At 38.3% G+C, this 14,905-nt stretch overlaps 1 protein-coding gene across 1 annotated transcript in view; it reads right to left on the bottom strand.

Annotated features, from left to right (window-relative positions):
• Window positions 1-14,905, bottom strand: part of DNAJC24 (DnaJ (Hsp40) homolog, subfamily C, member 24) — a 61,982-nt gene that overhangs the window by 22,550 nt on the left and 24,527 nt on the right. Inside the window, exon 2 of the mRNA XM_006864908.1 lies at window positions 7,589-7,727. Coding sequence (XP_006864970.1) covers window positions 7,589-7,727 — 139 coding nt within the window. The remainder of the gene's footprint in view (window positions 1-7,588; window positions 7,728-14,905) is intronic.

The raw sequence follows: 14,905 nt of genomic DNA, 5'->3' as shown, positions 1-14,905 counted from the left end.
AACAATTAAAAAATGGGCACAGGACATGAATAAACACCTCACCAAGGAAGACACTCAGGCAGCCAGCAAATATATAAAGAAATGTTCATGATCACTGTTGTTGTGAAGTGCCGTTGAGTAGATTCCGGCCCACAGCGACCCTGTATAGGGTTTCTGAGGAGCAGCTGGTAACCTTGAACCGCCGATCTTACAGTTCTGGCGCATTAGCCCACAGTGTCACACCAGGACATGATCATTAACCAGATGTAAATCAAAACAACAATGAGATATCATCTCCCCCCAGCATTAATAGCAAAGTTCTAAAAAACCAGAAAACGACACATGCTGGTGAGGTTGTGAAGAGACCGGGACCCTCCTATACTACTGGTAAGACTATAATATGGTACACTACTGTGAAAAATGGTTTGGTGCTTCCTCAGAAAGTTGGAAATAGAAATATCGTATGACCCAGCAATCCCTCTACTTGGTATATTTCCACAAGAAATATGAGCCAGGACACAAGTAGATACATGCATACTGATACACATCACAGCACTACTCACAACAGCAAAAAATGTATACAGCCTAAATGCCCATCAATGGAAGGAATCATGAATAAACAACTTCGATACAGTCACACAATGGAATACTATGCAACACTGAAGAATAACTAACCCTGTGAAACACCTATAATTCACTGGCTAGAGTAGATACATGTTAACTCCAGTGACGGGGAGGGCAATAGACAAGAAGGGGGAGATTGACAGAATGATGAAGACAGGCAGACACAGGAAAGTATGAAAGGGCTAAAGGGGACAGAAGTAAACAGTAATATATACACAACCCTGGACACTAGTGTTCTATGGGTAGATACATGGACAAAGACACAGGTTGAATGAGTATGGGAGGGAGAGTGGGAAATATATAAATATACATATCCCACTCTTGCTCATATATATATATACATACATACATACATACACACACACACATATATATATGTAACTCAGCAGTACTGGTGTGGCGCTGCAGGATAAAGCATCTGTCCGCAAGGTCAGCAGTTCAAACTCACCAGTTACTCCTAGGAAACCCTATACAAAGTTGCTATGAGTTGGAACTGACTTAATGGCATTTAACAACAACAATATATAAAACACAAATATATGAATTTGAAAGAGGATATTTGTACATGGGTATTTACCTTTCCTGAAAACACAACTGTGAATGTGGTAGAGCATACAGCAGACAAAATGGTAAAAATTTCTTAGATCTTTTCAAACATCTTAAGGCAATGAGTTGCTGGGCCTGGTGATTCAGGACCATAATCGCAGGGGATAACATATTCCACAAAGACAACGTTTTACATCCTACTTTTGTGAGTAGCGTCTAGGATATTAAAAGCTCATGAGCAGCCATCTAACGTGAAGCTATTGGTCTCTCCATGTGCAAAAGAAAGAAGAGTGATAGGAACTGAAGACGCTTGGAACCAACTAGTCTAACAGACTAATGGACATGTGAATCATCTGTCTCAATGACTCTGAGATCAGAAAAACTAGAAGGTGCCTAGCTACCACTACCAACAGCTCTGAAAGGGATCACACTGAACAAGTGGGAGAAAATATGTAACAAAACTCAAAATTATTAAATAAATTTAAAAAAAAGACAAGGCTAACTGGTCATAAAGAGACAGAAGGAACCTGAAGACTATGACCCTCGACCATCCTTCAGGTCTGGAAATGGTCCCAACCTCATGGCCCAATTATCAGCTGGGAAGTGGATAGGTGCATAAGGAAGATAACATCACTAGTAAGGGATCCTCGCCATGGAACTATCAATCATTCAAACACAAAAGAGCAACACTTACCTAAAGACCAAGCCGAGAAGAGATGGAAATAGGAATAACAAAGGCATAACTGTTGTTCTATGGGGAGGATTGCAGCGATTAAGATGAAACAAAGTGTACTACGTGCTGAATGTAAAACTAATGATCTTGTCTGTGAACCTTCACTAATTCACATAAACATTTAAATTTTTTAAAAATAATAATAATTAGGTTGTAGAGTTACTCAACTTCCATGCTGAGGAACTAACCAATAATGACCTTTTGGAACTTAAGCAGATGATAGAATTCACACAAGTAGATTCTCAAGGTTATGGCACGCAAGACCTTTGATCTTATCCAATGAGATAAAACAGAGAGACATGAGCAGAGAAAGAGCTACTCACTACCACTGAGAAAGAAGAGCTGGGAGAGGTGTGCATCCTTTCGACCTGAGGCTCCTACACTGTGAAGCTCCTAGATCCAGGAAATGGCTAATGTCAAGACACATGGAGATCTCCAGAGAACACAAGGTCTACAGATGATGAAAGGAGACAAGGACCCTTCCCACAGTCAGTAATCTGAATTCAGGCTTCTAGCCTCCGAAATTGTTGTTGTTGTTATTGTTGTTAAATGCCGTCGAGTCGGTTCCGACCCATAGCGACCCTGTACAGGGTTTCCGAGGGTGTAAATCTTTACGGGAGTAGAAAGCCTCATCTTTCTCCTGTGGAGCAGCTGGTAGTTTCGAACCACCGACCTTAAGGTTCGCAGCCCGATTCGTAACCACTACGCTACCAGAGCCTCTGAAATTGTGAGAGAATAAATCTTGTGGTATTTCTGTTATAGCAGCACTAGCTACCTAAAACAAATGTTAAATAAGAACTGCATATACCTGTTCCGGTTACAAATTTGACTTCAGGACAGAGCCTGCTCATTTTTCAGGGATTGCCTATATGTAGTAATCTATTAGCAAGGATTCCAAGCATAATCCTTATTTTCAATTACTTAATTAAAATATTATTTCATCAAAAGGACAGAACTTATACAGAGACAACGTTCAGAAAGCAGGAAGGGATAGGAAAGAAAATGGGCAACAGAGAGGAAATGGAATGAATGCTGTTACATTGTGGGAATTGTTTTCAGTGTCCTGGAGTCATGAAACAAACCGTATAATAAACTGCTGAATAGAAAACTAAGTCAGAAGTTCTATTAACTTTCACCCAAATTTCAATAAAAAGTTAAAAAAAAAAATTATACTACTTAATTTGAGTGGTTCATCTGAAGGTTTCTCCCTCTTCAGGTCACAGGGAAGTAACTTAACTCATAAGCTGTGCCTCACTACAGAGCCACTGTGTCATCAGAGATCTGGATGAAGGCAGCATTATAAAGCCGTTGGACCATGATCTCCATTGTTCTCCCATAATATACTGCTGATGCAGTTTTTAATGTGCTTAAAATAGGAAACCACTCCCACAAAAGTTATAGAAGCATCAAAATTAATTTAACAGATTTTTTATGTGGATACTTTATAAATCCTGAAAAGACTTTCTAAAGTGCACAAGTGGTTTTCAGAAATGCAAAGCTTCGTCTTGAAGAACTCCAAACCATACAAAAGAACACTGGAAGCAGCCTTTGGAAGCAGTCTTAGAAACATAAAGGTAAAGATGCCAACTGGAACGAATGGATTAAATTCACTAGCTAGCACTGCTTTCAGAATGTATAATCTTTGAAAACTGAGTATTACTCATCCCTTTTTAGATCCTGTTTTACTTCAGCCAGGACAGCATGGACCCACAATGCCAGCTAAGAAGACAGGAATAGAAATGAGAAAAATATGTGGACTTTAAGTTATCTGCCTCAGATAACTACTTTTCTATTTATTAGAAAGCTCATTTGAAATTTTCTTTTGTTATGCAAAGAAATATGTACATCAGGGGCTGATTTAAGTGATCTTTTAGAGAAGTATATAGTTGTGGCTGATACTGACGAGGCTTTCCTGATAAGACAGCATCAATTTTCAACTGTGAAATATAAGAAGGCACTTACCATAAAATATTTCCTAACTTCTACCCAACTATTATAGAACGCAAACTAATTTTATACAGCAAGCTAACAGAGGACAGGGTACAGTCATATTTATATCACATCATATAAAAAGAAAGTTTTACAATAAACCACACTACATGAAAAGGAGTTGTGTATAAGAAACCTATCTCCATGTCCCCAGGGGATGACCCAGAAACAGAGTGCTCTGACCTGGTTCTAACAAATACTCTCTCTTGGTAACTTATCCTGGTCTTTAACAAATTATCTCTCTCAAAGGTTTTCCCTCTATCAAATCTAAATCCTCACTGCTAGAAGTTCAAGTTCCTTTCTGTCTTTTGAGGAGCCACCTATCAAAGATGGGTCAAAAGGGGAAAATTAGTGTTATATTAAAAAAGAAATGATACCATAAAGCTAGGTTTATTTTGAGATTTTTGATAAATTCCTGTAGCATAAAGGGTTTAAAAACAATATGAAATATCTGAATAAGAGGCACTTCTGTTATCTATCAGAACAGCAGACTGAGCTCCATTTAAAACTGAACTAGAGTAGTCTCACTACTCAGAGCCTCAGGTCAAAAAAGAAATATGAAGGGTCTTCTGGTTCCAACTCATATAGAGTTTCTGAGGAGCAGCTGGTGAGTTTGAACTGCTGACCTTGTAGTTATCAGTCCAGTGCTTATCCTACAGTGCCAGGACCCCTGGACCATCCTGGAATATCCCAAATCAGTAATTAGTCTTTTGAAAAAAATATGCAAAATAAACTGACATTACATAAATTCCAAGCAAAAGTTCTGCCTACTTATCTTAATCATTAATCAGAACTCTCACTGTAGTTGGGTTGTCTAAACTTCTATGTGACCTCATCAGTGACCTCCAAGAGTCCAGTGAGACACAAAAGGCAGTAACTGGTTCCATTAAAACCCTGAAGCCAAGGACTCAATATTAAAATAAATCCAGTTCCAAGGACTTCCCAAGGGTAATGTGTAAGGCTTGAAGATGTTGGTTCCTTGTTCTTCTAACATCTCTTAAGCCTTTCTTCATGTGATTCTCTTGGTCACTTTTATAACCCTGTTTCCTATTTCTTTCCATTCCTGGTCTACCCCATCCTAAACCCTAGAGAGATGGAATAGTTTTTGATTCCTGACTTCTCCTTTGCCCCTTCTCTTTGGGAAACAGACCTATTTGGGAAACAGTCAATTTCTCTAATATGTTCTTTAGAAAGTACACAGGCTATGTGGTGGCAAGAATGCAGAGCGACAGTGCAAGTAATACCCTTACACCTCCGTAAACTATAGTTGTATGTGAATTATTCCTTTCCTCAGCAAACGGGCACCACATAATAAAGCCTGGTAAAGATGTACTAAGGCACCATGAGAGGGTAATCATGTCCAGTGGGGTGTGGTGGCTTTAGGAATGCAGATGACTTCTCACACACAACACAGTCATGTGAGCTCATGTCAGGACTCTCATAGCAATGACGTCATGTAACCTAAGAATAAAGATGTACCTATGATGAGAGCTTATGCTCCAGTGGAATCACTTTGTTCTTTTTCCAAAAGTACAAACACATTTACAAACGAAATATAACATCAGAAAGATGCTCATATATGTGCCAAATACAAAGAAAGCCCAATAGTCAACAGTCACATTTGAAAGTAAATTCAAATTCTTTGCAAAGGTAAAGTTGTCAGGTTCTTAGCATTTTCTATAATATTATTACGTTAGTCTTTAAAATAATAATAATAAAAAAAGAACTGATTAGTGAATAAATCACTATATCAAAGAAAATGAAACAACAGCTCATAAAGCCTTTTTACACAAAGTATGTTTGCCTGTAAGAGAGATTTCCTTGTATTGGTACAATTCCTTTCAGAAAACAAATGGATGGTCCACTTTTTTTTTTTAATAACGCCTTGCTTCTCAAACCAAACATTCATAACCTTAGTAGTGACAGCCACTTCTTTTCAGTCAATTCCATCCCATAGTGACCCTATAGAACAGGTTTCTGAGACTGTAAATCTGTAAGGGAACAGACAGCCTCACCTTTCTCCCAGAGTCGTTGGTGGTTTTCAAGCACCGCACGGTGGCTAACAGCCTACTTCCTAGTTGGCCACAGTGCCACCAGTTCTCCTTAACCTTTGTAGTGCTGCTGTGACGGTGGTTATGTGCCATCGAGTCAGTTCCAACTCATAGCCACCCTGTAAAGGGTTTCCAAGGTTTGAACCTATGACCTTGCAGGTAGCAATTCATTGCTTATCCTACAGTGTCATACCTGGACTCCAAACCAAACCTTGGTGATGATGGTGGGTATGTTCCAGGGATTCGGTTCTGACTCACAGCAACCCTGCATAGGGTGTCTAAGGCTGTAAAACTTAATGGAAGCAGAAAGCCTCATCTTTCTCCTGTGGAACAGCTGGAAGTTGCAAATTGCTGACCTTGAGGTTAGCAGCATGACTCGTAACCACTACACTACCAGAGCTCCTTGGACTTCAAAACCCTTTGTTGTTGTTGTTAAGTGCCGTTGAGTTAGTTCCGACCCATAGCGACCCTGAACAGGGTTTCCGAGGCTGTAAATCTTTACGGGAGCAGAAAGCCTCATCTTTCTCCCATGGAACAGCTGGTAGTTTTGAACTGCTGACCTTGAAGTTCACAGCCCGATTCGTAACTACTACGAAACCAGGGGCCCTAAAATAATTTTGTGACATTAGATTATGTGTTAGTATTGGGATTCAATAACCAACAGTGAGTTTTTACTAACAGTATGAGTCAGGTGCATTTCCCCACAGGCTATAACTGATTACTGATTCCCTCCATTAGTATGTAGGGTGTATACTGAAGGCTCAAACAGAGGGTTGCAGGACTCCTATCCCAAGGCCACTACAGAAGGACGGCCTATCACTTTGTGTAACTGCAGTTCATGTGTGACAAAACTGACCTACATTCTCCCTTTCTTTTTCAAAACAGCTTGTCACTGTTTTAAGATGCTATTTTCTAAAATGCAGAAAAGAAATGACTGCTAAAACTACTTAAGTAAGTGCATTCCTAAAATGACATTTATAACAATCTCATACAGAATAGTTTACCCTGGAGATAACCATAAAACCTACCTTGAAATAATCTAAGCAACTGTGAAGAGTGTTTTATGATCCTTCCCTATGTAGCATCTTCCTTTTTGATGGTCATTTATACAGCACACATTCTTAAAATCACTACAGCTAAAATTTCATCAGTACATAAATTTCTTTTAAGTTTTTACTATGAAAGAACATATAATCAACATTTGTCACTAGTTGTAAAAAAGAAACTAACCTTCACAACTTCTCAAGAAGCCACATCCCATTAAATTTGTTAACTTTTCAATGGATATACAACAATCACTACTAAAAACAAAAATCAAACCCAATCCACTGCCCTCAAGTTGACTCTGACTCTTAGCAACCCTATCTACAAGACTGTAAATCTTTGTGGGAGTACAAAGCTTCATTTTTCTCCCATGGAGTAGCTGGTAGGTTTGAACTCTCAATCTTTCAGTTCACAGTCCAGTGCTTATCATACAATGTCACCAGGGCTCCTTATTAAAAATAAGATATCACTGAAAACAATGATGAGGGTGAAGAGTGAAAAAAGGCAGTAGAAATCTGGTAAAAAAAAGTTAAATCCTGGAGAATGCGCTTCAGAAATGGCTGCAGATCCTGCTTCATAAGTTGCCAATGTATCGTGCGTGCTCCTTATCACGAGGACCTACCATGCCGCTGCAGGTCATACTCTTTCTTTGTCTCCTCATTCCCTAGAATCTTCCACGCCTGGTCAATTTCGATGAACTTTTGTACGCATTCCTCCAATGCTTTTGCTGGCACATCAGCACTTTGTTTGTCTGGATGATACTGCCAATCAAAAATAAGACGTGGGGGTAAATACAGAATTAAGTAGAGCTAGGTAGGAACAAAAACAAAAATAATTGTTAAGTCTCAGCTCTAGTTAAGAGAGAAGGTAATGAGAAGATGAAAACTAAGACGCCAAGGCAATGAGACAAGAGTGTTGGACACAGGAGACAACTGCCAGGCTAATTAGACCACTGGAGTAGCTATAAATCCACCAGTGACATGATCTGTCACAATGTGCAAAGACAGCATTTTCTGGGTAATTTGCTGATGGACTCATTGGTCTCATGGACAATTTACCTAGGGAAGATGACTAACGCAAACAGAATTAGGTACATGCAGTAGAGAAGGGCACTAAAAAGGAAGAGCAAGACATTTCAGAGAATGAAGCTTTTCTTATATAATGGCTGTATATATATATATAATGGCTGTAAATATCTCTACGAAGTGTTTCTTATGAAAATTTTTAAAAATCACAAGTATCATGTAATTTACTATCCAAGGTGCAAAAATCAGAGATTTATTGAGTTTTGGCAAGTAACATTAAGTGAAATAACCTCAATTCTCAATCTAGAATTTAGAAAGTATGTCAATTTTTAACCATAGGTGGACTATTTAATAGGAAATAAATTTTCACACTGAAATCTTTCACAAAGATGATTACTCCCAGTAAGTAGTACAGCAAAACCTACTGCATTATTTGGCTACACAAAAGAACCAATAAATATTGCACATGCAGGAAGGGATGGGGGTTATAGGTCAAATATTGAGAACTAGGTCTCCAGTTTTCCCACTACAAACTAATCCTCTACATATGCCAAATCCATCTGTTACCAATATTCAAATCTTAAACTACGCAACATGAAGACTGACTAAAGAAAACTAAGGTTTTTACTTTTGGCATCAAAATATTTGTTAAATGATGCTCATAAAAATTTATTCCCATACTGAAGTTTAAGGTAATCCCTGTTATTAAGTAATAAACTAGAACTAAAATAGAGTTGGTGACATTACTCTGTACAAAGATTTGTGTCACAAATGTTTGTACAATTCAGTTTTTACATGTAACATTCTTTAATATGCCACAATTAAGAAATATTTTCATGTGAAAACTCTTAATCTCTTTATTTTAAAATCATTAAGGATGACTCTGGAGAAGCCAGGTGAAACTACAAACTATACACTCTAAGGAGTACAGATTAAAAGAGATGTAATAATTTTAAAAGGCTACTTTAGTAACATGTACTTGGTCCAATGAGTATAAACAGGTAGTTGTTGTTAGATATTGTCAAGTTAGTTCCAAATCCCTGCAATCGTATGTACAACAGAAGGAAATATCACCTGGTCCTCAACTGTCTTCACAATCACTGTGTTGATTCATCTCATTTAGGGTCTTCTTCAACACCTAACAGGGTGGTGTTGTTAAGTGCTGTCGAGTTGGTTCCAACTCATAGCAACTCCGTATAGGGTTTCAGGGAACAGCTGGTTGGTTTGAACCACCAACCTTGCAGTTAGCAGTTGAGTGCTTGTCCTACAGCATCACACCAAGATTCCTCACATTAGGCCTGATCATAAACCAACCTGAGACAGCCATATAAAATCAAAAATTACTTTTTGTTGTTGCTGTTATGTACAGTCGACTCCATTTCAACTCAGAGAGACCCTATGCACAAGAGAATGAAGTATTGCCTAGTCCCACACCATCTTCACAACTGTTATGTTTGAGCCCATTAAAGCTGCCACTGCGTCAATCCATCTCAATGGGAGTGTTCCTCTTTTGTTCATTGATCCTCCTCTTTACCAAACAAGATGTCTTTCTCCAGAGACTAGTCTTTCTGAAAACATGTGCAAAGTATGACAGACAAATCTCATCCTCCTCACTTCTAAGGAGCAATATAGCCAGGCTCCTTCCCAAACAGATTTGTATGTTCTCTTGGTAGTCCAGGACATAGTCAATATTCTTCCCCAACATCATAACTCAAATGCATCAATTCTTACATTCTTTCTTATTCACTGTCTATCTTTCACATGCATATGTGGTGACTAAAATACCATGACTTGATTCAATTTAAAACATACCAATTATAGCAAGAAAATAAATATGTCATTTGGGATGCTAAAGGCCTCAGTCCAATCTGTTTTGATAGCAAGTTCCAGAACACAATGAAGGTCTAAAAAGGAAAACTACAGCTGGTGCCTAATCCCTTGAACCACCATTCACCTGTCAGTTTGTTGCACTGTGGTGACTTGCATGTTGCTATGATGCTGAAAGCTATGCCACTGGTATTTTAAATACCAGAAGGAACACCCCTGGTAGACAAGTCTCAGCAGAGGTTCCAGACTAAGACAGATTTGTAAGGAGAGGTGGACTACTTCTGAATGGTTATCCTCTGAAACCCTTATGAATAACTGTGGAACACTGTCAGATATAATGCCAGAGATGGAAAGATGATGAATAGAATACTATCAGATGTAAGATGAGCCCCTCAGGTTGGAAGGCACTCAAAATACGATGGGAAGAGCTGCCTCCTCAAAGTAGTTAACTAATCGTGATGATGTGAGTGGAGTAAAGCTTTCAGGACCTTCATCTGCTGATGGTACAGAGAAACACCTTCAAACATCCATTCATAATCTGAACATGGAATATATGAAGGATGAATCTATGAAAATTTGATGATGTCAAAATGAAATAGAATGCATAAAGATAGATATCCTTGATCTTTGAACCTGGCAACCCTATGGTTTACTGTGCCAGGAACAACAAACTGAAAAGGAATGGCACCATATTCATCATCAAAATGAACATTTCAAAATCTATCTTGAAGTACAATATCCATACGCCAACAAGGAAGACCAGTTAATACCACTATTATCCAACTCTATGCACCCACCACTGAAAGCTGGTGAAAACATAACAGAATTCTATCAACTTCTTCAGTCTGAAATTGATCAAACATGCAATTAAGATGTATTGACAATAACTGGTGATTGGAATGTGAAGGTTGGAAACAAAGAGAAAGAATCAGTAGTTGGAAAATATGGCCTTTGTGACAGAAATGATGCTGGAAATCACACAACAGAATTTTCCAATACCAATGACTTATTCACTGCAAATGCCATTTTAAACAACATAAAGGCAATTGTACACATGGATCTTATCATATAGAACACACAGGAATCAAATTGATTGCATCAGTGGGAAGAGATAGTGGGAAGGTTCACTCTCATCAGTCAAAACAAGGCCAGGGGCAGAGTATGGGGCAGACCATCAATTGCTCATTTGCAAATTCAGGCTGAAGCAAAAAAACTAAAATAATGACAGGAGAGCCGAAATACGACCTTGAACATATGCCACCTGAATTTAGAGGCCATCTCAAGAACAGATTTGATGCATTAGACCAGAGAGTTGTGGCATGACATCAAGAACATCTTATAGGAAGAAACTGAAGGGTCATTAAAAAGACAAGAAAGAAGGAAAAGACCAAAATGGATGTTAGGAGAGATTCTATAATTTGCTTCACAGCACAGGGATGCTAAAGCAAATAGAAGAAGTGAAGACGTAAAAGAGCTGAATAGATAATTTCGAAAGGCAGCTGGAGAAGACAAAGTCAAGTATTATAATGAAATGTGCAAAGATCTGAAGATAGAAAAACAAAAGGGAAGAGCAAGCTCAACATCTCTCAAGCTATGGTAACTTAACCAAAAATTCAAGTCTCGACTTCCGACATTGAAGGATTCTATGGGCAAAATATTATATGATGCAAAAAGCATCAAAAGAAGATGGATGGTATACACAGAGTCGCCGTACCAAAAAGAGATGATCAGTGTTGAACCATTTCAAGAGGAAGTATATGACAAAGAACCAAAAGTACTGAAGAAAGAAGTCCAAGCTGCAGTGAAGGCATTGATGAAAACAAGGCTAGGAATTGACTGAATACAAATTGAAATCTTTCAACAAACTGATGCAGCACTGGAGGCATTCACACATCTATACCAAGAAATTTAGAAGGCAGCCACCTGGACAACTGATTAGATCCATATTTGTGTCTGTTCCAAAGAGAGGTAATCCAACAGAATGTGGAAATCATCTAATAATATCACTAATATCACATGCAAGTAACATTTTGCTGAATTTAAATATGACTGCAACAGTACATTAACAGAGACCTGCCAGAAATTCAATCTGGATTCAGAAGAGAACATGGGACTAGGAATATCATTGCTAATGTCCGATGGATCTTGGCTGAGAGGAGAGAATACTAGAAAGATGTTTACTTGTTTTTTATGACTATGCAAAGGCTTTTGACCGTGTGGATTATGACAAATTATGGATAACATTGCAAAGAATGAGTATTCCAGAACATTTAATTGTGCTCATGAGGAACCTATACATAGACGAAGAATCAGTAGTTAGGACAAAACAAGGGGATAGTAAATGATTTAAAATTAAGAAAGGTGTGCACCAGGGTTGTATTCTTTCACCATACTTATTCAATCTGTACGCTGAGGAAATAATCTGCAAAACTGGATTATATGAAGAACACGGAATCATGATTAAAGGAAGACTCATTAACAACCTGCGATATGTAGATGATACAACCTTGCTTACTGAAAAGAAAAAGGACTTAAAATATTTACTGATGAAGATCTAAGCCTTGAGTATGCATTGCACGTCAATGTAAAGAAAACAAAAATTCTCACAACTGGGCCAATAAATAACATCATGATAAACAGAGAAAAGATTGAAGTTGTCAAAGTCTTCATTTTACTTGGATACACAATAAACACAATAAGCAGCAGCCCCCAAAACACAAACAATGTATGGGATTAGGCAAATCTGCTGCACAAGACCTCTTGTATTCATGAACAAAGACATTAGTTTGTGAACTAAGGTGCACCTGACCCAAGCCATCGTATTTTCAGTAGCCTCATAAGCATCTGAAAACTGGACCATGTATAAGAACGACTATTAGATGGTACATTAGATGCATTTGAGTTGTGGTGGTGTTAGAGGAGTATACTGAAGGTACCAGAGACTGCCAGAAGAACAAACAGGTCTGTACTGGAAAAAGAACAGCCGGAGTGCTTCTTAGATGTCACAATGGTGAGACTTCATCTCTCATACTTCAGACAAGTTATCAGGAGGTACTAGTCCTTGGAAAAGGACAATGCTTGTTAAAGTGGAGGGTCAATGAAAAAGAGGAAGACCTCCAAAGAGATGGCTTGACACAGTAGCAGCAGCAAAACGTTCAAGATCACAACAATTGTGAAGATGGCACGGAGCAGTGTTTCAGTATGTTGTTCATAACCTAGGATGTTCATAACGCTATGAGTCAGAACCAACTCAATGGCACACAACAGCAATCCCTGGAACTTACAAATATTACCTTATTTGCAAAAAGAGTGTTTGCAGATGTGATTAAGTTAAGGATTTTGCAATGAGGAGATGATTCTGCTGGACCTAACATGCAATCACAAATGTTCTGACAAGAGGAAAATTTTACACAAAGTGAGAAGGAAATAATGTGAAGAAATCTTAAAGATTTAAAATGCTGGTCTTGAAGGTGGAGTCAAGTGACCATGAGTAAAGGAATGCCAGCAGTGATCAGAGCTGGAAGTGGCCTCTAGAGAGAGCACAGTCCGCAGACACCTTGACTACATCCCAGTTATTCTTATCGTGGTCCTGGTGTGGCGCTGTGTGTTAATGAGCAAGAGTGCAAGGTCAGCGGTTCAGGCTTACCAGCCGCTCCTTGGAAACCACTCTATACAGGGTCGCTATGGGTTGGAACAGACTCAATGGCACTTAACAACAACAACAAAGGAATTATAACTTAAAAGATGCTCTACAGGGTCACTATGAGTTAGCACTGACTCAATGGCATCCAACAACATATAATTATTTCAGTTTCCTGCCTCTAGAAGCATGGAAGAAGAAATTTCTGTTGTTTTAAATCACCAAGCTTGTGGTACTGTTTCAACAGCCACAGAAAACTTATACACAGTCCCAAAATATCTTGGGTTTAAAAGACAATATATAACAGACACTAAGTTTTTAAATATGCTTTAATTGCTAGGTCTGTTACTAAAACAGCACATTAATAAAATAAATTTACACTGTGGCTATAACAATGGACTTAAACATAAAAACAATAGTGAGGATTTCTCAGGACCAGGGAGTGTTTCATTCTGTAGTTGCAATTTGTGGAAGTTAACTTAAGAAAGGGTACCTAACAATAACAACAACTGAAAAACGGTTTTATTAGTAAGTATGCTCTAAGTATGCAGTGTTTATCTATTGCCAATGGGAGCTGAAGCCCCTAACCCAGGTCTCAAGACTTCTGATCCCAAAATGAATGTTAATTTTTCTGTTTTCAGTTTCTAAATCTGAGACTTCTTTCAGGAAGGAGGCTTACTCATTTATTAGCACCCTAGAATCCAGCCATTTCCCTCTTATTGTCAAGGCTTATGTTAGTCTTTGTCCGTCATTCCTTGAATCTCCACAAGCCAAAGTTTCCCACCTTAGCAAACCCAAAGCTGTTACCATTTGATCATGAAAGCATCCTGCATTCTAGGACTGAGGAGCCAGAGGAGCAGCTACATACAGAACCGCAACTTCCCTGTATTCTTAGGAAAATGCTACCTGAATTGTAAAAACAATGAGTTCTGAAGACAAATTAACCAAGGAAGTACAAAAATTACCAATACCCCTTAATTAACAGAATCGGTGTGTTCTAAAAATAGTGTTGCAAAGTTCATTTATTTTAACTGAATGCCATTTTCTTTCAGTACTAAATTGAAATACATTCTGTTTGAGTGGAAAGAAGCACTCCTTGGAAACAATAAAATCAAAACAAAGAAAGGAAATCTTGCAACACACAATTGAAAAGTGAAATTTTAAAAACTATAATCTACAATACCATTAGAGAGACACAGACTTCTAAATAAACCAAATGGAAGTCACAGGAGACTTGTACATTGAAAAGCACATAAGCTAAGGAGAAAAATCAAAGATTTAACAAGGTCGGTTTGAACTACCAGATTGGCGGTTCAAATGTAACACACACACTCTCCTCAGAAACCGTACACAGGGTCACTCTGAGCTGGAACAGACTGGACAACACTTACCAACAATAACAAGAAACAAATGGATGGAGCTAACATGTTCACTTCCAATTTTCCCA

This window comes from Chrysochloris asiatica, unplaced genomic scaffold (genome assembly GCF_000296735.1).
Source record: "Chrysochloris asiatica unplaced genomic scaffold, ChrAsi1.0 scaffold00072, whole genome shotgun sequence".
Lineage (NCBI taxonomy): Eukaryota > Metazoa > Chordata > Mammalia > Afrosoricida > Chrysochloridae > Chrysochloris > Chrysochloris asiatica.
The sequence above is the reverse complement of the archived record's forward strand: the minus strand, read 5'-3'. Positions and strand labels throughout refer to the sequence as shown.